Source organism: Haliotis cracherodii, unplaced genomic scaffold, assembly GCF_022045235.1.
Source record: "Haliotis cracherodii isolate W230 unplaced genomic scaffold, xgHalCrac1.p SCAF_7, whole genome shotgun sequence".
Classification (NCBI taxonomy): domain Eukaryota; kingdom Metazoa; phylum Mollusca; class Gastropoda; order Lepetellida; family Haliotidae; genus Haliotis; species Haliotis cracherodii.
The window spans coordinates 4,010,862-4,035,577 of record NW_027266330.1 but is presented as its reverse complement, the minus strand read 5'-3'; the positions used below and the strand labels follow the sequence as shown (position 1 = coordinate 4,035,577).

The following is a 24,716-nucleotide window of genomic DNA, read 5'->3' as shown; positions in this document are numbered from 1 at the left end:
CCCTTATATCAGCTAACGTTCCTGTTTTCGAACATGTGCACTAGACATAAGATCTGAAGACTAATAAAATCAATTTTAAGACCGTACAGACAATAAATACAAATAAATTATTCCTTGGCATCATTTGGTGTGTTTTAGATGATGGTTATGATCTAAAATGTTATAAAGTTAGAGTAGGAAGGAGAAACATGAAAAGTGTTTGATGATACACAAGATTTGGGAACACTGACATGAGCAATAAATTAAGCAACATAAACATGCCTAAAAGGACATAGAGAAAATGGTGGAAATATACTGAAATAGATTTTAATAAAAACATCTTGTGCTTAACAACTTGCCTGTGCAAGGTTAGGATATTGCATAGACGACACAAACTTGTTTGACTATTTTCTGGCCATGCGTTTTCTTCCATATGCACATTACACATTCAGATATGCCACCTGTGTGAAGCATTATGAAGCTGAGAACTGAGATGTCAAGTATTACGTGCATTCACACACAGAAGCAATATAGTTTTTATGTGTATGCCCTTTCCTCTGAAAAATGTAACACTAAAGTATTTTGAATTGTAGTACATATATTAATATAAATATAGGCAGCTTTGATTAATAGGGATTGTGTACATGTAGTCACTTTCTCTAATTTGTCTGCTAATTAGAATTTTAAGTTGTCATGTTATAGCACTTTTACTAAAATCCGGCTGTTTTTGTTTATCGGGTGTGAATAAATGATTCGCCTGGTCATACTTTTTACGACTCTTACCCGATCAAATGATTAGTACCACATCATCCCAGCAGAGAGATATTTTTTATTATTTACATGTATTGTTAATTGTAGTTGATATTGACATCACTGTATCTTAGAACGCAGAACTGATAACATCCAAACATAAAAGGGGCAATTTATCTCGCAGAAACTCCGCAGTAGCTGCGCGGAGTGTCTGCGTAGCTACTCAGAAATTTTACAAACATTCTGCGTAGACCCCGCGCAGCTCCGCAAAGTTTTACAAATTATTATTATCTACACCAAGCTAGGCGTGCCTGACGGTGACGTGGAAACAACATTGGGCGTACCGCTGGATGAAGTGCTCCCTCTACCATCATGGTTCTGCCACTAATCGGTCTCGTCCCAGGAATTGATAGAGCTTTTAATGTTGCAATCTGTCAATGCACCAACCGAATATGGTTGTCTTGGTGAGACGTCACAAGTGGACGACCGGCCACTGGCAAGTCATGAGTGTTGCACTGTTGTAGAAAACGTCTCCAAAGAGATGATAATGTGTTTCGATGAGCATAAAAATGTCTGCCAACTTCGTTTTTCGACATTCCTGTTTCCAGCATCTCCACAGCGCGTAGACGTTGATTTCAGCAAGCCGTGGCATTGCGTAAGCGTTATTGATGGTTAAACAAAAGTGTTTTATGAGCATCAGATACCTAACCAACCCTTGCGAGCTGTTCACATGAGCATCATGCTCCGAACAAAAACGCAAGCATTCAAATTGTGAATCACAATTTTAAAGTCGAGGGGATGTCTTTATGACTATGTATTGTAAGATGCATCATATAATTTCAGAATACCTTTTTTTTAACTTTCTATGAAGAACGTTCCTTTGTTTCGTTAGTATAGATAAAGACAATAAGATATAAGGTACAATATTTTGGGTCACACACTTGCTCACTGCAACAACTCCGACCTACCGAGCAGGGTGTTAGAGTGTGTGAGTATGGTTTTACGCCGCCTTTAGCAATATTCCAGCAATATCACGGCGGGGGACACCAGAAATGGACTTCACACATTGTACCCATGTCGGGATTCGAATCCGGGTCTTCGGCGTGACGAGCGAACGCTTTAACCACTAGGCTACCCGACCGCCCCTAAGGGTGTTAGAGGCGAGTTTATGGATTGTGTGTCAATTTCAGTGACTTGAGTGAGTTTTGGATATTGAACTCAACAGTGTCGATCGCTGCTCATAATATCATCCCCTGGTTTGGATTGCTGGATTTACAAGCAGTCTTCATATAACAACAAACAAACCCAGTTTTATTGTATGAGTTGTACGAACCTGTGTTTAGGGGCCACGGCAATACCATACGGCTTCTCCAGCGACTTCTCCACAACAATCCTCTGTTTATCATTGAAACTTATCCTGCTCGGGTCACGTGGAAGGGCCTGTAAGCCAATCCACGAATAGACACTGTCACACCAGTACACGTTGAAATTAAACCAATCAACGGCAAGTTCTCCTATTCCATGGGACGTGCCGACATGGGCGTATGTAGCAACAACACTTGGCTTGTCCTTGTACAGGAAGATAGTCCCGGCGCCCTTCTCGCCGAACAGCAGATAGTTGCTTCTGTACAGAAAGGATGCTGAGGCAAGGTCAGTGTTTCCGAAAGTCACCGTCTGATGGCCAAGGGATGTATCCCCGGAGAGCCAGTCGAGAGTGTTGTTGATATACCGAAGGTTGTTGCCATCACACCAGAAGAGGGTGTTGTCTCGAAAACCTGAAAACAAGAAAACATGATACCGTGTTCAGATGTCATGGACATTTTGTTGTGAGAAAATATTAAAGTGTTTCTGCTCCTGTCAATGAAAAGGGTTGGATGTCCACAAATTAAATGGCGTGTCCTTAGAACGATGCTGATCACTGTTCGCCCTGCGCCGTGATGCTAAAATGAAGAATGTATTGCGGTGACTGACCCACACTATTCACCCTGCGCCGTGATGCTAGAATGAAGCACGCATTGTGGTGACTGACCCACACTATTCACCCTGCGCCACGATGCTAGAATGAAGCACGCATTGTGGTGACTGACCCACACTATTCACCCTGCGCCATGATGCTAGAATGAAACATGTATTGTGGTGACTGACCCACACTATTCACCCTGCGCCATGATGCTAGAATGAAACATGTATTGTGGTGACTGACCCACACTATTCACCCTGCGCTGTGATGCTAGAATGAAGCATGTATTGTGGTGACTGACCCACACTATTCACCCTGCGCCGTGATGCTAGAATGAAACATGTATTGTGGTGACAGATCCACACTATTCACCCTGCGCCAGGATGCTAGAATGAAACATGTATTGTGGTGACTGACCCACACTATTCACCCTGCGCCATGATGCTAGAATGAAACATGTCTTGTGGTGACTGATCCACACTATTCACCCTGCGCCATGATGCTAGAATGAAACATGTATTGTGGTGACTGACCCACACTATTCACCCTGCGCCATGATGCTAGAATGAAACATGTATTGTGGTGACTGATCCACACTATTCACCCTGCGCCATGATGCTAGAATGAAACATGTATTGTGGTGACTGACCCACACTATTCACCCTGCGCCATGATGCTAGAATGAAGCATGTATTGTGGTGACTGACCCACACTATTCGCCCTGCGCCGTGATGCTAGAATGAAGAATGTATTGTGGTGACTGACCCACACTATTCGCCCTGCGCCGTGATGCTAGAATGAAGAATGTATTGTGGTGACTGACCCACACTATTCACCCTGCGCCGTGATGCTAGAATGAAGCATGTATTGTGGTGACTGACCCACACTATTCGCCCTGCGCCGTGATGCTAGAATGAAGAATGTATTGTGGTGACTGACCCACACTATTCACCCTGCGCCGTGATGCTAGAATGAAACATGTATTGTGGTGACTGACCCACACTATTCACCCTGCGCCATGATGCTAGAATGAAGAATGTATTGTGGTGACTGACCCACACTATTCACCCTGCGCCGTGATGCTAGAATGAAGCATGTATTGTGGTGACTGACCCACACTATTCGCCCTGCGCCATGATGCTAGAATGAAGCATGTATTGTGGTGACTGACCCACACTATTCACCCTGCGCCGTGATGCTAGAATGAAGAATGTAATGTGGTGACTGACCCACACTATTCGCCCTGCGCCATGATGCTAGAATGAAGCACGTATTGTGGTGACTGACCCACACTATTCGCCCTGCGCCATCAGTAAGAATAGTAGCGCATGTGCCCTTGGGATGTTACTGCAGTTTAGGACATAAACCCGAAGATGCATACAATAGGTGTCGGACCGAATGGTCGACGAACCCCCAAAAACCTGCAATACCAGACTGTAGGCTAACTATGGCTCGATCACTTCTCTTCTAATGACGTGTCTTGAGAAATAGGGAGGCCATGTTGGTGTTTATCTGTATACGTGCAGTGTTTGAGGTCATAAAACTTTAGGCTTTTGTTTCTTGTTGTGTATATAATTGATTATTTGATAATGGTTTTGGTATTTGCTACTAAACCTGTCTCTGGCCTTTCTGTTATCGTTTGGTGCGGGATCAGCATGCATTTTTTTTCCGTACTCGTTCTGCTAAAAGTCGGATGTCTTTACTATAAACACACGCGACAACACTGCCCATAATCATACACAATCTCTGCTATGAGCTACACAGGTTTGTCATAAGCATGTGTTTATGAAACGTTATCGATTAGTGATGATACCTGGTGTCTTCGAAAAGGAAAGCCCTTGGTTCACCTCAATAACCACGGGAACATATGGTACAAGTGAAAACAGAATTGCATCAGGCATCATGTCACTTATTTGTCAAATTTGGAAATTGTATCCACGGGTCTATCATAATTCTAGTAGCTTGAATGTTGTAATCCTGACCAAACAAATTGTGTTTATGCGTATGTCTCTATGACTCAAACAGCCTGCTTTGTTATTATAGTCCACAGTCACACACTTGTATCATCTGACACAAACCGTCATCTTTGTCGCCGCTCGTAAACCAGCTGTGAGTGCGAGCTCCCCATTCTAGACTAGGAAGTGTTTTAAACATATTTATTTCACAGAATGCGTGAAGCTGGATTGGTAAACAAGTAAAGACTTATGTCAATACCGCTCCAGTAGTCATAATATGTTATCAGTTATAACGCAGTCATAACGGGGTAAGCTGGGCGGTCGGGTAGCCTAGTGGTTTAAGCGTTCGCTCGTCACGCCTAACACCCGGGCTCGAGTCCCGACATGGGTACAATGTGTGAAGCCCATTTCTGGTGTCCCCCGCCGTGATGTTACTGGAATATTGCTAAAAGCGGCGTAATACCATACTCACTCACTCTCAAGGGTAAGCTCTAAGGTAATCATTTTGCATAAAACCACACTCTGAACGTGAAGTAAAATGCTGAAGCAAGAATGAGTTACGACAGTTTGCATTTAGACCAGGAAGTTGTCTGATAATACATCTTATCATATAATGGGCAGGTTTCTCGGCAGGATAAAGCCAACCGATAAAAACGATATCCGTTGGGGTCATATGCGGATTGAGATGCAAATATCAAAGGTCAAGTAGGACTACTTTCACTGTTTATAAACAAACATGGCGTCGCCCTCGTCATTCGGCGATCGAGTCAAAATTAACCATCGGGAATCTGGATAAACTACAGGGATAATTGCTATCATTATCAAAAGAACAGTCTAATATACTGAAAATCAGTGTCTAACTGTGACGTAGCTAAGGCATTTTATAAGTTTTGGCTACTTTGGAGGTATAAATTTCGAAACAATTTTGCGAGGGCGCGAGGCCTAGCCAAGTGGGATCAGTAGCAATATCTTGCTTGTAGACCTCTGCGACTTGAAACCTTCTCCACAAATTAAAACAGTTGGATTTGGCCGAAATATGTTTGAATCGTTACCTTGTTTGGTGTTGTCGCTGTGTGTACATCTGACTACACCTCGTTATCACAGGACAGACCGACTGTCAACAACGTCTGACCTTGCCCGTGACGTCTCATAGACTAGGGTTAGAGTAGCTTCCCTTTGACAAAGGGCAGTTACTCTAGCGGACAGACCGATGGATTGCCGCGAGAGGCAATTAAAAACAATTGTTGTTTTGCGTATATGTTGCTTCGCCACTGTATAAGAAACAGATTTCAGTTGGAACTATATTGGCTACCGTCACTGTCCGACTGACTCATCACTTACCCTGTGACGTAATAAATATTAATGCGCGCATTCCAGGAAAACTCGCAATGTTTCGGTAATGTTTGTGAGAGAGGGATAGCGATTTTAAAGCACAGAATTAAAGCATGACATTATATGATAAAGAGGGTATCACGCTTGTGTGTTTGGGGCTGGTAAATATCCTGTATTAGGAGTAATCACTATATATTTACTGTTTATTCCTAATGCAGGATATGTACCATCCCCAAACACACTCGCGTAATAACCTATATATATTACTCACAAATACGCCACTATGCCCTCGCACTCATGCATGATATCCGGATTATTAGGTTACCGAATTCACACAATACCGGGATGCTACCGGAGAAGATCTCACGATCTTAGACTGATCTTTGTTAAAAGGAGGAAGTCACGTGACAGATGCACTTTATATATCTTGTGTAACACCGTCAGTAGTTGCACACTTAATGTAACAACAGTAGGCATTGTTTACTATGTTTCGGATAACACAACGTTCTCGCAATATTTAGTAAAACGATTTAGTCAAAAACTAAAATAAAGTTGAGCTATACTTCGTGGTCATGGTGACACGTTTGTCATCTCCACGTAGTGTTGTTTGTTAGTTTGTGGTTAAACGCCGCCCTGAAAATTCCAGTTACATGACGGCGGTCTGTAAATAATATAGTATGGACCAGACAGTACAGTGATTGACATCATGAGCATTCATCTTCGCAATAAGAATAGATGACGTGCATTATCAAGTCAGCAAGCCTGACCACCCGATCCTGTCAGTCGCCTTCTATGAAAGGCAAATGCAGGAGAGGTGGTTAACGGAACATTGCAAAGCAGCATACCGACACGAGGGGAAGCAGCATACCGACACGAGGGAAAGCAGCATACCGACACGAGGGGAAGCAGCATACCGACACGAGGGGAAGCAGCATACCGTCACGAGGGAAAGCAGCATACCGACACGAGGGGAAGCAGCATACCGACACGAGGGGAAGCAGCATACCGACACGAGGGAAAGCAGCATACCGACACGAGGGGAAGCAGCATGCCGGCACGAGGGAAAGCAGCATACCGACACGAGGGAAAGCAGCATACCGACACGAGGGGAAGCAGCATACCGACACGAGGGGAAGCAGCATACCGACACGAGGGGAAGCAGCATACCGACACGAGGGGAAGCAGCATACCGACACGAGGGAAAGCAGCATACCGACACGAGGGAAAGCAGCATACCGACACGAGGGGAAGCAGCATACCGACACGAGGGAAAGCAGCATACCGACACGAGGGAAAGCAGCATACCGACACGAGGGGAAGCAGCATACCGACACGAGGGGAAGCAGCATACCGACACGAGGGGAAGCAGCATACCGACACGAGGGAAAGCAGCATACCGACACGAGGGAAAGCAGCATACCGACACGAGGGGAAGCAGCATACCGACACGAGGGGAAGCAGCATACCGTCACGAGGGAAAGCAGCATACCGACACGAGGGGAAGCAGCATACCGACACGAGGGGAAGCAGCATACCGACACGAGGGAAAGCAGCATACCGGCACGAGGGAAAGCAGCATACCGACACGAGGGAAAGCAGCATACCGACACGAGGGGAAGCAGCATACCGACACGAGGGGAAGCAGCATACCGACACGAGGGGAAGCAGCATACCGACACGAGGGAAAGCAGCATACCGACACGAGGGAAAGCAGCATACCGACACGAGGGGAAGCAGCATACCGACACGAGGGAAAGCAGCATACCGACACGAGGGAAAGCAGCATACCGACACGAGGGGAAGCAGCATACCGACACGAGGGGAAGCAGCATACCGACACGAGGGGAAGCAGCATACCGACACGAGGGAAAGCAGCATACCGACACGAGGGAAAGCAGCATACCGACACGAGGGAAAGCAGCATACCGACACGAGGGGAAGCAGCATACCGACACGAGGGTAAGCAGCATACCGACACGAGGGAAAGCAGCATACCGACACGAGGGAAAGCAGCATACCGACACGAGGGAAAGCAGCATACCGACACGAGGGGAAGCGCACCACACTCATGTCAAGGTAATTATATTCATAAAATGTATTATGTGTAAAATAAATTATTTGGATGCAGTGTAGGTTATATTAATCACATTTATCATGGGTAAACTTGTTTTTTGTATCTAGTGTAGAATACATTGATTGTAACGTATCACGCAGTCAGTGTAACGTATCATGCAGTCAGTGAAACGTATCATGCAGTCAGTGTAACGTATCATGCAGTCAGTGTAACGTATCATGCAGTCAGTGTAACGTATCATGCAGTCAGTGAACCGTATCATGCAGCCAGTGTAAGGTATCATGCAGTCAGTGTAACGTATCATGAAGTCAGTGTAACGTATCATGCAGTCAGTGTAACGTATCATGCAGTCAGTGAAACGTATCATGCAGTCAGTGTAACGTATCATGAAGTCAGTGTAACGTATCATGCAGTCAGTGTAACGTATAATGCAGTCAGTGAAACGTATCATGCAGTCAGTGTAACGTATCATGAAGTCAGTGTAACGTATCATGCAGTCAGTGTAACGTATAATGCATTCAGTGTAACGTATCATGCAGTCAGTGTAACGTATCATGAAGTCAGTGTAACGTATCATGCAGTCAGTGTAACGTATCATGCAGTCCGTGTAACGTATCATGCAGTCAGTGTAACGTATCATGCAGTCAGTGTAACGTATCATGCAGTCAGTGAAACGTATCATGAAGTCAGTGAAACGTATCATGAAGTCAGTGTAACGTATCATGCAGTCAGTGTAACGTATCATGCAGTCAGTGTAACGTATCATGCAGTCAGTGTAACGTATCATGCAGTCAGTGAAACGTATCATGAAGTCAGTGAAACGTATCATGAAGTCAGTGTAACGTATCATGCAGTCAGTGTAACGTATCATGCAGTCAGTGTAACGTATCATGCAGCCAGTGTAACGTATCATGCAGTCAGTGAAACGTATCATGCAGCCAGTGTAACGTATCATGCAGTCAGTGTAACGTATCATGCAGTATCATGTAGTCAGTGTAACGTATCATGCAGTCAGTGAAACGTATCATGCAGTCAGTGAAACGTATCATGAAGTCAGTGAAACGTATCATGAAGTCAGTGTAACGTATCATGCAGTCAGTGTAACGTATCATGCAGTCAGTGTAACGTATCAAGCATTCAGTGTAACGTATAATGCAGTCAGTGAAACGTATCATGCAGTCAGTGTAACGTATCATGCAGTCAGTGTAACGTATCATGAAGTCAGTGTAACGTATCATGCAGTCAGTGAAACGTATCATGCAGTCAGTGAAACGTATCATGAAGTCAGTGTAACGTATCATGCAGTCAGTGTAACGTATCATGCAGTCAGTGTAACGTATCATGCATTCAGTGTAGCGTATCATGCAGTCAGTGAAACGTATCATGCAGCCAGTGTAGCGTATCATGCAGTCAGTGTAACGTATCATGCAGTCAGTGAAACGTATAATACAGTCAGTGAAACGTATCATGCAGTCAGTGAAACGTATCATGAAGTCAGTGAAACGTATCATGAAGTCAGTGTAACGTATCATGCAGTCAGTGTAACGTATCATGCAGTCAGTGAAACGTATCAAGCATTCAGTGTAACGTATCATGCAGTCAGTGTAACGTATCATGCAGTCAGTGAAACGTATCATGCAGTCAGTGTAACGTATCATGCAGTCAGTGTAACGTATCATGCAGTCAGTCTAACGTATCATGCAGTCAGTGTAACGTATCATGCAGTCAGTGTAACGTATCATGAAGTCAGTGTAACGTATCATGCAGTCAGTGAAACGTATCATGAAGTCAGTGAAACGTATCATGAAGTCAGTGTAACGTATCATGCAGTCAGTGTAACGTATCATGCAGTCAGTGAAACGTATCATGAAGTCAGTGTAACGTATCATGCAGTCAGTGTAACGTATCATGCAGTCAGTGTAACGTATCATGCATTCAGTGTAGCGTATCATGCAGTCAGTGAAACGTATCATGCAGCCAGTGTAACGTATCATGCAGTCAGTGTAACGTATCATGCAGTCAGTGAAACGTATAATACAGTCAGTGAAACGTATCATGCAGTCAGTGAAACGTATCATGAAGTCAGTGAAACGTATCATGAAGTCAGTGTAACGTATCATGCAGTCAGTGTAACGTATCATGCAGTCAGTGAAACGTATCAAGCATTCAGTGTAACGTATCATGCAGTCAGTGTAACGTATCATGCAGTCAGTGAAACGTATCATGCAGTCAGTGTAACGTATCATGCAGTCAGTCTAACGTATCATGCAGTCAGTGTAACGTATCATGCAGTCAGTGTAACGTATCATGAAGTCAGTGTAACGTATCATGCAGTCAGTGAAACGTATCATGAAGTCAGTGAAACGTATCATGAAGTCAGTGTAACGTATCATGCAGTCAGTGTAACGTATCATGCAGTCAGTGTAACGTATCATGAAGTCAGTGTAACGTATCATGCAGTCAGTGTAACGTATCATGCAGTCAGTGTAACGTATCATGCAGTCAGTGTAACGTATCATGCAGTCAGTGTAACGTATCATGCAGTCCGTGAAACGTATCATGCAGTCAATGTGACTGAAATACATCACCTGGACAATATATGTTCTGTTGTTCCCTGCTTCTGTACGACCTACCTGAAGCACAAGGCTTAACTTGTGAAAACCTCTCACCTCTCATTGTTTAAGTCAGTTGGACAGGGAAGAAATTCGGTCCATGAACAGGACGTCGACCTTTCAATAATTTGGTATTAGGAGAGTCGGCGACAGGGGGAAAGGTCTACTTCGTGTGCATGGCTCGACTTGGGGATTAGGAAAGACAAGAGGTATCAATGTGTAATACCTGAAAAGTTTCTGGATTATGTAAATTCCCATCAGTTATTACATGTAATCCCTGACAATTTCAGGGATAATCCCTGATTTGATATATTCCCTGTATCATATATACATACTCTCTATATGATACAATATCGGAAGGAGAGGAAGGACATTGACGGACATGTACATTTGATTTATTAATAATATTTAATGTGTGGTCAGGACAAGTTGAAGACGTGAGAAGCCGCGTCAATGAACTGATTTGTATCTATCTCCTCTCTTTGCAGAGATCTTTATAGGTGAAATTAAATTAAACTTACATTTTCAAATCAAATCAAAATTATATTTTCATATCAATTCAAAATTACATTTTCAAAATCAAAGTTATCAAATTAAAATTATTTTTCAGTCTAATTAAATACATTTTACCATTCAATTCAATGAGAATTTATTTTCAAAAATTTGATTAGGTTAGAATATAACATTCATATAATTCATGACTGAAAAGTGTTGATATCGAATGATTGAATATCAAAACTCCGGACTAAGTGTACCATATTTGATGACCGGACGTTGAACACCGAAGTTCGCTTAGGAGAGATCAGCAACACCGACACAACACAACACATCAACACCAAAGCACACCGCAGGTCAACTTCCTATGCAGACCTTCAAAAGGTCAACACCAGAATTGGGCAGGAAGGCGACGAGCCACCAGGTTCTATGTGGTTACATTGGATAAAAAGTCGCTTTTTTGCGAATGAATTCGAACCGCTGAAGCCCAACTCTAACCCTGATGTGCACGGGTCTACATCTACACGTAGTGATCAGCATCATCAAACATATCGCTCAAGTACATGGATAACATTACATTACGACTCAGTCATGTTTGATGACACAAAATAAACACGATGAAAAAAAACTAATCTGAGACATGCCGTTCATTGTTGGAAACCAGTTTTGGGATACAGTGATAAGAGCAAACATGGTATGTGTACTTTAGATGTTTTCAATGACGCACGGTCAAACATGTAGATTATGTCCACTTTTACGTGACTTTCAGATGAGAGTTTCTGTCATTATTGAAATAATTTCGTCGCGTGTATTTAAAATAACATAAAGCTCACACGCACACGGACCGCACCTTGAAATGCATTGTTACATAATACCCACAGCGCCATGGGGACAAATACTGAGACGTGCCTGGCGGCTGTTGTGACTATCCAACACATCTACACTAGATTTATCATCCAAAACTGGCTCCCACAGGAGATATCGCTTGGATGAGATCAAGCGATATCTACACTGTAGATATCGCTGCAATGAAATTACATCACAATGCTTTGCAGACCATTGTGACGTCACTGGTTACCATGACGTCACAATCAAATGACATCACTAATGGCTCTGCTACTGAAGCTGTTAGCAGTACTTTTTTCACTAAAGACACTGCTAATTACTGTCTACAAATTGAAAAAGTTGGAAGAATGATGTTGGATGATAAATAAAATCTCACCCTCGTGTCTTTTGATATCAAATATATCAACACTCGTTGATAAAAGTGGCAAACATCCTCGGCAAGCCTCGGAATTTTTCCACTTTTATCAACTCGTGTTGATATATTTGATATCAAAAGACACTTGGGTGAGATTCTCTATTTAACCACTAGACTATCCCACCGTCCGGATATATAAAGACGTCTTTTCTACTAAAATCATGTTTCGGGCATAACATAAGTTATCAAATGTTTATCTCTTATTGGAAATGTTTAGTCAAGTAATGTGTATGTTTGTCGACATCTAAACACGTGACGTTTATGCTAATGTGTCGGTTCGCCAGGGGTCATTATTACGTTCAAGACGTCAATACTGTTCTTGGTGTTACAGAATAGGGCTTGGGTTAGGTAGGGTTGAGAAATGGTGGGTTAGTTCAGCTATTATAAGACTTTTAGTACAGAAATTCTACCTAATGGGGTCAGGTCACGTCCTAGCCAAGAGTTCATGATAACTTTTAAACTTTTAAGTTTGTCTTTGTAATTTCTTTCTAGCATTTCTGCCAAATTGTGAGTAAAAATAATACCGAGAAGAGTAAAACTTGTTCTTGAGCAATCTAAATTCCAACTTTTGCACATAGTTTTATCAGAGAAGCGTTGTGAGCCAACACTTGCGTTTTGCTTGTGTTAATTGGTAGGCCTGAAAAAGACGCATATGTTTGAAGAGGTATCATGGTGTTTTGGAGAGTTTTCAGTTCCATCTTATATGAGAGATGTGTCGTCTGCGAATTGGGAAATTAGTTATTCTATCTCATCGATCGTAATTCCGTTTATATTTTTTAATAGTGCGTAGCATTATAGTCAAAATTGTAGCTAATAACAAGAATATATAGGGAGATAACGGGTCGCCCTGTCTACATCCTCTTGTTACTTTAAAAAAATCTGAAGCAAAACCTTTAACTAAAACACAAGATTTTATGTGGTGATAGAAAGTTGTTATCCAGTTTTTAACTGAAGGTCCAAACTTGTGATGTGTATGTTTATACATATGCGGGACACTGTTCCCATCTTTGTGATGTGTATGTATAGGTAGATAGATCATCTTTATTTCCTCCAAGTGTTGAAAATATATTGATATGAGATATTACGGTATTCTACAAATGTTTATAAACAACGGGTGATATATTGTATGTACAGGCAGTTTCACATCGTTATCATGTAATGTTTCTTAGTAGGTTTTTCCACATTTTAACAGTTTTACATACAAGGAGCATTATATTTGTCCATACGTTGTATTCAATAGCCATAGTACTTTCTGTTGGCAAGCCGCCAAGAAAAAGGTACAGAAAGGTGTCGTCTTCGTCGTTCCAGATACAAGAAAAAGTTGTCACATCCAGTAAATCAATAACAGACTCAACAAGAATATTTCTTTGTTGTTGTTTTTACAATACATAAACACATGTTTGATAATATCAAAAGCAAATGTACCGCATAAACATTCATCGGATTGTATACTGTAGGTGCTCAGACATAATAAATATGCTAAATCATAGAAGTGTTCCGACCTTTCAATTGTTAGTAACCATATTCTGTGTACCTTAGGTGATCGTATAAGAAAGTATCATTTTAGATATTCTGTTGAATGAAGCTGTGCATAAATTACGTTATGGTCACATACGCTTATTTGTTCTTTAACTTGACTCGCCCATGCATGTCTGTTGGGAAATTAAGAAGTGGTGGTATGTGTGTTTATATCATTATTGAGTTCATACTTGTTTACTAGTGATAGCATGTGGTCTACGGGTGACATTTTACATTTATCATCTTCTTATTTAATTGTATCGAGTTGATACTGAACAAATCCGGGCTGTAATAGTTTTTTAAACGCAAAGTTACTGTCACTATTACATTATCTTCCAAGGAATAAGGGAGCTCGTTGATCAATGTACGCCTGGAGAGAAATTAAGCCAAGACAATCTCTGGTGACGACGAAAGGAGTGCGTCTAGACAATCCTTAAATCTTTTTACAAACATAAAGCTGAATAATTTCAAACATTTCGCATTCCTTTGACTACAGTTTACCCCATAAACTACTGGCAAATAATCCACATGGTAATATCACCCTTTCCCATACACGAACAGCTGGGACAGAATTTAAACCACCAAAATATTGACTAACATTGAGTTTTTCACATATATTTAATGGGTACGTTCTAAGGTTTTCTTACTTAAAAGCAATCCAGCATAAGTTACATTTTCCTTTTTAGGAAGTACTTGTGAACCAGTGTAGAGACGTTGACAGACCTATTTGCGAATATTCCCAAATAGTAGAAATGCAGTTTTACTGGCATTATATTTCAACTGTCATCTATTAGCATATGTGTATATATCATTCAGTAGACACTGCAGCCGTCAAGGAAGCAGCTCAACAGTGTAGTGTCGCCTCCTTATAGGATGTCGGGTGTATTACCCAATGGAAGACACAAACCACGCCCTGAAACATCAAGTGAATACAACAAGTCATTAATATACAGAGTTAAAAGCCATGCCGATAAAACGCGAACCGCCACAATACCTCTCTAACACTCTGTGTTGTGTGAAGACTTTGATAAGCATTTGGAAGTTGGGAAGCATAAATGCATGACACAAAAAAGCGTCATGTATTCACGTTGTGCTCAAAATCATGACTATAACATTTAGGGAAAAGAAGCAAAATTGATTTAGTAGCCACGTAGTGTAGTTGTATACCATCTGTGTTATTCTGGACTTGATATGTTAATTCATTTATGAAAAAGGAAAATCGAAATTGACTTAAAAAAACCTTGGCGGACACCGATGTTACTTATAAAAGTATCCGATATAACGCCATTTCTTTACAAACATTCACCTTTACATGTTTATCTAAAGTAACAGTAACATCCCAGTCCTGTTGCTGAGTCCGTGTCTTAAAACGAAGGATCCTAAGTTTAACATTTTCACCAGTCAAAAGCCTACTAGGCAGGCCTCAGAGCTATATGGCTTTTCAGAGGTGAGTTGAAATGAGGCATAGCCTGATGTGATCTCATGATCTGGACATTGACATATTCCGTGTCATGTTTTCATGATGGACACGTGTCCACTGTTGTTTCGATGTGCAATAGATGTGTTACTTCTCACACGCAAAATGCATTTTAGGAGTATATATATGCATGTCTATTGATCAGTCGTCTCGCCCAACCCGTCTTGTGACAAGGATGGAGGAGGTAATTATGGAGTTACAACAATTGTGCTACCGTCACGTACGTGGTGCGTGTGGTCCTGCTCATTCAGCATGTGGGCTTGTGCGTGCGTCTTTCGCAAACACTTGATATCATCACTATTTGATAGTGATTCATGAACACTTGCTTAAGACATTGTCGGACTCGCACTCTCGACTTTGCTGAATGTAGATATTTCTATTGGATATGGAAAGGGATTTGACGCTTATTTATCTCATTATCATTTTATCAGATTTCAGTTTGAATTTTCGTGCCCGCTTCCCTTCATTTTGCAAACGGCGACAGAGCAAAATCGCCAAATCGCTTTTTTCGCCAATTCGTCATGTCATGTTGTGTTACCACCATGTCCGGTCGTGATATTGTCATGTCGTGTCGTCATCCGTCGTGTTTGGCTGTATCGTAATATGGCTATATATTGTCACTATGTAGCGATCGTGCTTACGTCAGGACGATATCGCTATAGCCCTCTCAGCCACCATGTCAGAGTGATGGTTGAGGTTTAAATGTTGTGACGCCAGGGTTTTATACTCCAGGACTTGATTGGAGGGCATTAGTCATACCTGTACAGTAGCTACAGGGTTCTCTGACGCCAGGGTTATTAACGCCAGGACTTGATTGAAGGGCGTTATTCATACCCGTACAGAAGCTACAGAAGTTGTAACGCTAGGGTTATGTACACCAGGACTTGATTGAAGGGCGTTATTCATAACGGTACAGAAGCTACAGATGTTGTGACGCCAGGGTTATATATGCCAGGACTTGATTGAAGGGCGTTATTCATACCCGTACAGAAGCTACAGATGTTGTGACGCCAGGGTTATATATGCCAGGACTTGATTGAAGGGCGTTATTCATAACGGCACAGAAGCTACAGATTTTGTGACGATAGGGTTATATATGCCAGGACTTGATTGAAGGGCGTTATTCATACCCGTACAGAAGCTACAGAAGTTGTAACGCTAGGGTTATGTACACCAGGACTTGATTGAAGGGCGTTATTCATACCGGTACAGAAGCTACAGATGTTGTGACGATAGGGTTATATATGCCAGGACTTGATTGAAGGGCGTTATTCATACCCGTACAGAAGCTACAGATGTTGTGACGCCAGGGTTATATATGCCAGGACTTGATTGAAGGGCGTTATTCATACCCGTACAGAAGCTACAGAAGTTGTAACGCCAGGGTTATGTACACCAGGACTTGATTGAAGGGCGTTATTCATAACGGTACAGAAGCTACAGATGTTGTGACGATAGGGTTATATATGCCAGGACTTGATTGAAGGGCGTTATTCATACCCGTACAGAAGCTACAGATGTTGTGATGCCAGGGTTATATATGCGAGGACTTGATTGAAGGGCGTTATCCATACCCGTACAGAAGTTACAGATGTTGTGATGCCAGGGTTATATATGCCAGGACTTGATTGAAGGGCGTTATTCATACCGGTACAGAAGTTACAGATGTTGTGACGCCAGGGTTATATGTGCCAGGACTTGATTGAAGGGCGTTATTCATACCCGTGCAGAAGCTACAGATGTTGTGACGCCAGGGTTATGTACGCCAGGACTTGATTGAAGGGCGTTATTCATACCCGTGCAGAAGCTACAGATGTTGTGATGCCAGGGTTATATAGGCCAGGACTTGATTGAAGGGCGTTATTCATACCCGTACAGAAGCTACAGATGTTGTGACGCCAGGGTCATATATGCCAGGGCTTGATTGAAGGGCGTTATTCATACCGGTACAGAAGCTACAGATGTTTAACACCAGGCGGATCTGAATGAGTTCTCTGACGCCATGTTGAATGCTTAACGTGTCACGACGTTTAACCCGTGTCTGTTGACTCGGCGCGATTTAGTAACCATATCCGAGTAAACACTGCCTCGGACGCACAAAGTTTGAATGCAACGACCAGATAAAGACAGGGATACACTATTTTAAACACATTCATGCATCAGTCGATTTTGGCCTCGAAAGAAGAACTGCCCGTTTTAGTTTAGCCGTATCCCGTGACTAGTTCTCCGGAAGTGCAGGAAATGTTAAGTTACAGTTCAACCAACTTCAAATTAAAAACACTGCTCTGAGGAAAGTTAGCTGCTGTAAAATGAAACGCTGCAGTAAAACAGTATTAGTGATAAGTTTTTAAAAAGTTATTTCTTTTGTGGTTGTATGATTTTGTGTGAATGTTGGAGCAAGTTTAGTCGGAACCACTCAAATGCATTCTATATAAGGAACGGGATTAAAAGTACGAAGTATATATATATAACCGAGTACAACATACCACCTGAAGACAGCCACTAGGCAGGTGTCACACACACACACACACACACACACACACACACACACACACACACACACGCACGCACGCACGCACGCACGCACGCACGCACGCACGCACGCACGCACGCACGCACGCACACACACACACACACACACACACACACACACACACACACAAACAAACACACACACACACACACACACACACACAGCCAAACCCGTCCCACGCAGGAAATATGAGTTAGAATTGGTCCCCCGCAACCTGTACTGGTCGTAACATGTGACTTCATGCTCCAGATGGTCAGGTTCGGTGTTCGGTGATTTGGTTGTGGCGTGTGACCGTAGCTCACATTATCAATCGCTGGATTGTGTGGTCCAGATTCGAAAATTATACAGGCCGCTATCATGAGAGAGAGAGAGAGAGAGATGGGGGTACAGGTGCAATGGATTGACTGCTGAGCACGGCTAAAGTCACCAATCATGTGAGGGTGTGGTTGCTGGTATGGAACGAGCCTTGGGAGTGGGTATTGTGTAGATATACAGGGGCGCTCTGTTGTGAGTAAAGTAGATATACAGGGACGCTCTGTTGTGAGTACAGGGTGTTCCCACCGTGCCGCTAGAGCGCCAATGATCTGCTCCAGTGTCTCGTCGGCTTGTGTCACACCAGACAGTTCATCCTCCCGACGCTCCATGCTAAACGTTGTGTACTTATCTACCCCAGGCTGGTATCAGGAGGCGGGATCTGAGACTGTCACGTTCTTTTGTACGCCTCCATATGCTATGGTGTACTGTTGTTCATGGGGAGTCCCATGTTTGATGTCGTATTTGTGACATTGCATTGTTGTCCTATGACGTAGAAGATGGGTATCGTTTATGTAGTGTGTCCTAATTAGGTAACGTTTAGGCGTCATTATCGACCTGTATATACAAGTATACAAACATGTTAAATTAACTTAATCTTTTGAAGGATGTTCATAAATTAGCAACATTTGTATATTGTTTGAAAAGTGTAACAAATTAAACCTTGGATATCTTAAAGGATATGGTTGCGTTGCACACAGAGTTCGTGACAGAAAATTTGGGTTCAGATTTCCACGTTGTCGTGATTATTTAGTGAATCAGAGAGGCAGAACATTAGCTTACTGATTTACAAGTTCCCTGTTCCCTGTCAGTTGGTGACAAATGTGAATCCAGCTCAATTTTGGGGCAAGAGGGGTCAAGCTGGAGTGGATTGGATGATGATTGAGTTATAAGAACGTGAGGTGAATTTGTGAAAATTTTACTAGTGAGGAATCAAGATAGTTCAGATTTTTTAGCCCAACTATTTATTCAAACAAAAGCTTGCAATAACCTATTCATACCTTTGAAAGGTGCCTCTATCAGGTAAACGTAAATCTGGGTGGGGCGAAGGAAAAGAAGGGTGGGAACGACAATAGGAAACTAGATTTGGATCGTCTTAAACCTTTTGTTCAAGAAACACCCGCATACTCCACCATGTCGTAACTGCGTTCTTGGGTTACCTGGTCCCTTCTACAGCTGCCTACTTTATTGTTAGGACTCTACTACTAAGGGTCATATAAGTCGGGGGGTAATTGGTCTATCAGTCCAGACTCCGAACTGTCTCCATCAGCATTCATCTGCCGGCCCTTGCTCTCATTGATCAACACAAAACACGGGTTATACTCACATCTTTTTAATAACGCTTCAGTCCATCTTCAAAATACGTCTAAACATGACAGGCATGAGTCGTCACAGAATAGGAAAACAGGAATAATCGATCTGCTTCAGTCGCTGAAAAAGCCCGCTCTACTCAGTACTAATAGTATCTTTTAAGGACACCGAGTCTGACCTTTCTTTGTCACATGTAATAATACCTCAATTTGATTCGTTAACAGTTTGATTTGGCCATGAACTCATTCATGTGTGTCGTGAACGGAAAGATAGCGGACCCTGCGTGGCAGATTCAACATATCTCTATTGTCTCGATTAGACAGATGAAAAAGTGTTTCACCTCTCTGCTAATTAATTAAATAATCGACGACAACGTGGAAACAATCTGATAATAACTGGGAAATGGCCTTTCTCTATAGATTCCCTTCTAAACCCAAAGTTTCTGTCACGAACTTTATGTTCAATGCAACCATATCCTTTAAGATATCCAAGGTTTAAGTTGGCGCAATTTTCTAAAGATTTTAGTTGCATTGTAACCTTTTAACAATATCATATTCCAGAAATTATACAATGTTATAGTTTAAACTGTTCATGAAGATATTGTCCGAAATGTAGGGTCTTTATGGAATAAAGGTTTGGGCGAAGGAGAGAGAGACACAGAAAGAGAGGATGGGAGGATATTGGTGGTCTTCAGTCGTACCAACACATGTTCATGTATAGTTATGATGTAATTCCTCTGTGGCCTTTGGCCTACTTGAGAAGTATATCACAAACCAATCACATGTCTTGTTATGATGTAACATTTTAGTCCCAGTTATGATGTTGTTGATTTTCAAAGCATTTTATTCACTTCAAGGGTGGTTACATGGCAAGATAGACATCCTTGGTAGACAATAAACATTTGTGGCACAGACGCCAGGTGTTGGCGAAAGATGTACATTCTTTTTATTATTCTAAATGTACATAGGTATTATTGAAACTTTCTTCTATTGAATAGTCTGTTCTAATATATCTTCCAGCTATGATGTTACATTGTGGTCCTATATATAATGTAACATATTGTGGTCCAATTTATGATGATGTTACGATGTGGTCATATTTATGTTATGTTGTCGTTATATTTTTTGATGTTACAAAGTGGTCATATATTTGTTATGCTGTCGTTCTATTAATGGTGTTACACTGTAATCATATTTATGTTATTGTTATATTTATGATATTACATTGTGGTTCTACTTATGGTGTTGCATTTTGGTTCTATATATGATGTTACATTGTGGTCCTATATATGTTACATTGTGGTCTATATATGTTACATTGTGGTCTTATATATGTTACATTGTGGTCTATATATGTTACATTGTGGTCCTACATATGTTACATTGTGGTCCTATATATGTTACATTGTGGTCCTATATATGTTACATTGTGGTCTATATATGTTACATTGTGGTCCTATATATGTTACATTGTGGTCCTATATATGTTACATTGTGGTCCTATATATGTTACATTGTGGTCTATATATGTTACATTGTGGTCCTATATATGTTACATTGTGGTCCTATATATGTTACATTGTGGTCTATATATGTTACATTGTGGTCCTATATATGTTACATTGTGGTTCTACTTATGGTGTTGCATTATGGTTCTATATATGGTGTTACATTGTGGTCCTATATATGTTACATTGTGGTTCTACTTATGGTGTTGCATTATGGTTCTATATATGGTGTTACATTGTGGTCCTATATATGTTACATTGTGGTTCTACTTATGGTGTTGCATTATGGTTCTATATATGGTGTTACATTGTGGTCCTATATATGTTACATTGTAGTCCTATATATGTTGCATTGTGGTTCTACTTATGGTGTTGCATTATGGTTCTATATATGATGTTACATTGTGGTTCTATATATGTTACATTGTGGTCTTATATATGTTACAACGGGTTCTACTTATGGTGTTGCATTATGGTTCTATATATGGTGTTACATTGTGGTCCTATGTATGTTACATTGTGGTCCTATATATGTTACATTGTGGTTCTACTTATGGTGTTGCATTTTGGTTCTATATATGGTGTTACATTGTGGTCCTATATATGTTACATTGTGGTCTATATATGTTACATTGTGGTTCTGCTTATGGTGTTGCATTATGGTTCTATATATGGTGTTACATTGTGGTCCTATATATGTTACATTGTGGTCCTATATATGTTACATTGTGGTTCTACTTATGGTGTTGCATTATGGTTCTATATATGATGTTACATTGTGGTTCTATATATGTTACATTGTGGTCTTATATATGTTACAACGGGTTCTACTTATGGTGTTGCATTATGGTTCTATATATGGTGTTACATTGTGGTCCTATATATGTTACATTGTAGTCCTATATATGTTGCATTGTGGTTCTACTTATGGTGTTGCATTATGGTTCTATATATGATGTTACATTGTGGTTCTATATATGTTACATTGTGGTCTTATATATGTTACAACGGGTTCTACTTATGGTGTTGCATTATGGTTCTATATATGGTGTTACATTGTGGTCCTATGTATGTTACATTGTGGTCCTATATATGTTACATTGTGGTTCTACTTATGGTGTTGCATTTTGGTTCTATATATGGTGTTACATTGTGGTCCTATATATGTTACATTGTGGTCCTATATATGTTACATTGTGGTTCTACTTATGGTGTTGCATTTTGGTTCTGTATATGCTACATTGTGGTTCTATATATAATGTATTTAGTATGTAAGAAGTCACATTTTGGTCCTGTATATGATGGTACATTTTGGTCCTATTTATAATGTATTTAGTTTGTAAGGAAGTTACATTTTGGTCCTGTATATGATGGTACCTTTTGGTCCTATTTATGTGATGTTGTTCTATTAATGATGTTCTATAACATTGTGCTTAGTATGGCACACATGGTAAACGTCTTCTTTACAGAATGGTGTATCTCTATTATAACAATATAATTCTAGTCATGGTGTTACTAAGTTTATGTGGTTACATTGTAGTTTTATTTATATGGCTAGTGTGTAGTACCAATAATGACACCACATTGAAGACCAAACCATAATGGTTAAGATCCTTACATACACACCAACACCATGTGACCGTATATGAACCAGAATCTCCTTAACATGATATGACATCACAAGTACATATACCCTCTAAACACCAACACCGTGTGACCATATATGAATCAGAATCTCCTTAACATGACATCACAAACACACGTACTCTCTAAACACCAACACCATGTGACCATATATGAATCAGAATCTCCCCTAACATGACATCACAAACACACGTACTCTCTAAACACCAACACCGTGTGACCATATATGAATCAGAATCTCCCCTAACATGACATCACAAACACACGTACTCTCTAAACACCAACACCATGTGACCATATATGAACCAGAATCTCCTTAACATGACATCACAAGTACATGTACTCTCTAAACACCAACACCGCGTGACCATATATGAACCAGAATCTCCTTAACATGACATCACAAACACATGTACTCTCTAAACACCAACACCATGTGACCATACATGAACCAGAATCTCCTTAACATGACATCACAAGTATATGTACTCCCTTAACACCAACACCGTGTGACCATATATGAACCAGAATCTCCTTAACATGACATCACAAGTACATGTACTCTCTAAACACCAACACCGCGTGACCATATATGAACCAGAATCTCCTTAACATGACATCACAAACACATGTACTCTCTAAACACCAACACCATGTGACCATATATGAACCAGAATCTCCTCAACATGACATCACAAATACATGTACTCCCTAAACACCACATGAGCAATCATGTGACACGTACACGCACCACGAATCTGCAGAGGAATACAATAGTATTCTACTCCATACGAGGATTTTATAGCCATTGAACACTATCAAAAACACAACAACTGATTAATGCGCACTTAATAACTCCTTCATTCTGTGCCCACAACAATGTAGGTCAAGACTGGGTACGTTCTGTGTTTACAAGATGAAAACCCTATGTCTTGTGTATCTATGGGCTACATATGTTTAAATACTGTGGTGAGGTTTAAAACGACGAATCCTCAAATGACAAGTTCATATTGGTACACTGCCGGACAAAAGAAGGTATACACCGATACTGCCGGGCAAAAGAAATATGTACCCATGTTTGATGATGGCTAACCAGCAAACAACCAAGAAATGGTTATTCGATAGTGATACATTTGATACGGCATCATAGGCGAAACCCCAATTCACCTTACCAATGCGTCTCTCCCAAGGGGTCAGCCTTGTAACGTTTTGGGTCAAATCCAGTTTTATACATACATTCTTTTGTCAGGCAGTTTAAGTAGTGGGGCACTGATCCGATCAAAATGTCCTTACCTTGAGTCAGACAGATGTGATACAGCGCCAGGAGGTGTGCGAACAGTAGCCCTCCCTGCTTCATCGTCGACAGTATCCCTGCGCGTCCTCCACGGACCAGCACAACGGTGTCTTAAACAGACAAGGAAGTAGAAGCCCGGCAGCACGCCCCAGTGTACACCTAGAGCTAACTAACCCCTTCACTGTGTATGTCTGGGGAGACGGGTAGAGTGACTGAAGCAGTACTGAATTACCAGTTAAGCCTATCCTAGTTGGAATGCGCTAAGGACAAAACATAGATTTGATTTCAATGGGCGAGGTAAGTGTGTGTCCCAGAGGCAGCGATCCATGGCCAGACTCCAGAAACTGTTCAACTGCTCAGTGAATGTTTCAGTGACAGGGGAGCAGCTTGGGTCGGCTTAGTAACACACTTGAGGTACATTACACAAATGTAATGTAAATGTACTTGTTGTAAACAAACAAATCATCTCAAAGACGACCATCCACATTTCTCTCAATCAAGGAACAACAGTTACAATGATCACGCGGCTGCTTTATTGCGTGTGTTTGCTCGAGAAATGTGATACGGTGGGATTCATGACAGCCGACTGGTACGATTTATTGTCCAGAACCTCGTACTTAAACAAACAAACAAACAAACCATTTCTTAACAAAGTAAAGCATATGAAGGAGTGTGGATCAGAGCAGGTATGTCAAACTGAAT

General features: G+C 41.3%; 1 protein-coding gene across 1 annotated transcript in view; it reads right to left on the bottom strand.

Annotated features, from left to right (window-relative positions):
• LOC139448236 (low-density lipoprotein receptor-related protein 4-like) overlaps positions 1-24,278 on the bottom strand; it is a 46,166-nt gene extending 21,888 nt beyond the window's left edge. The window contains exons 1-2 of the mRNA XM_071229756.1: positions 24,014-24,278; positions 2,063-2,504 (exon numbers count right to left, since the gene is read on the bottom strand). Coding sequence (XP_071085857.1) covers positions 2,063-2,504; positions 24,014-24,077 — 506 coding nt within the window. The 5' untranslated portion in view covers positions 24,078-24,278. The remainder of the gene's footprint in view (positions 1-2,062; positions 2,505-24,013) is intronic.
• Positions 24,279-24,716: the final 438 nt, after the last annotated feature.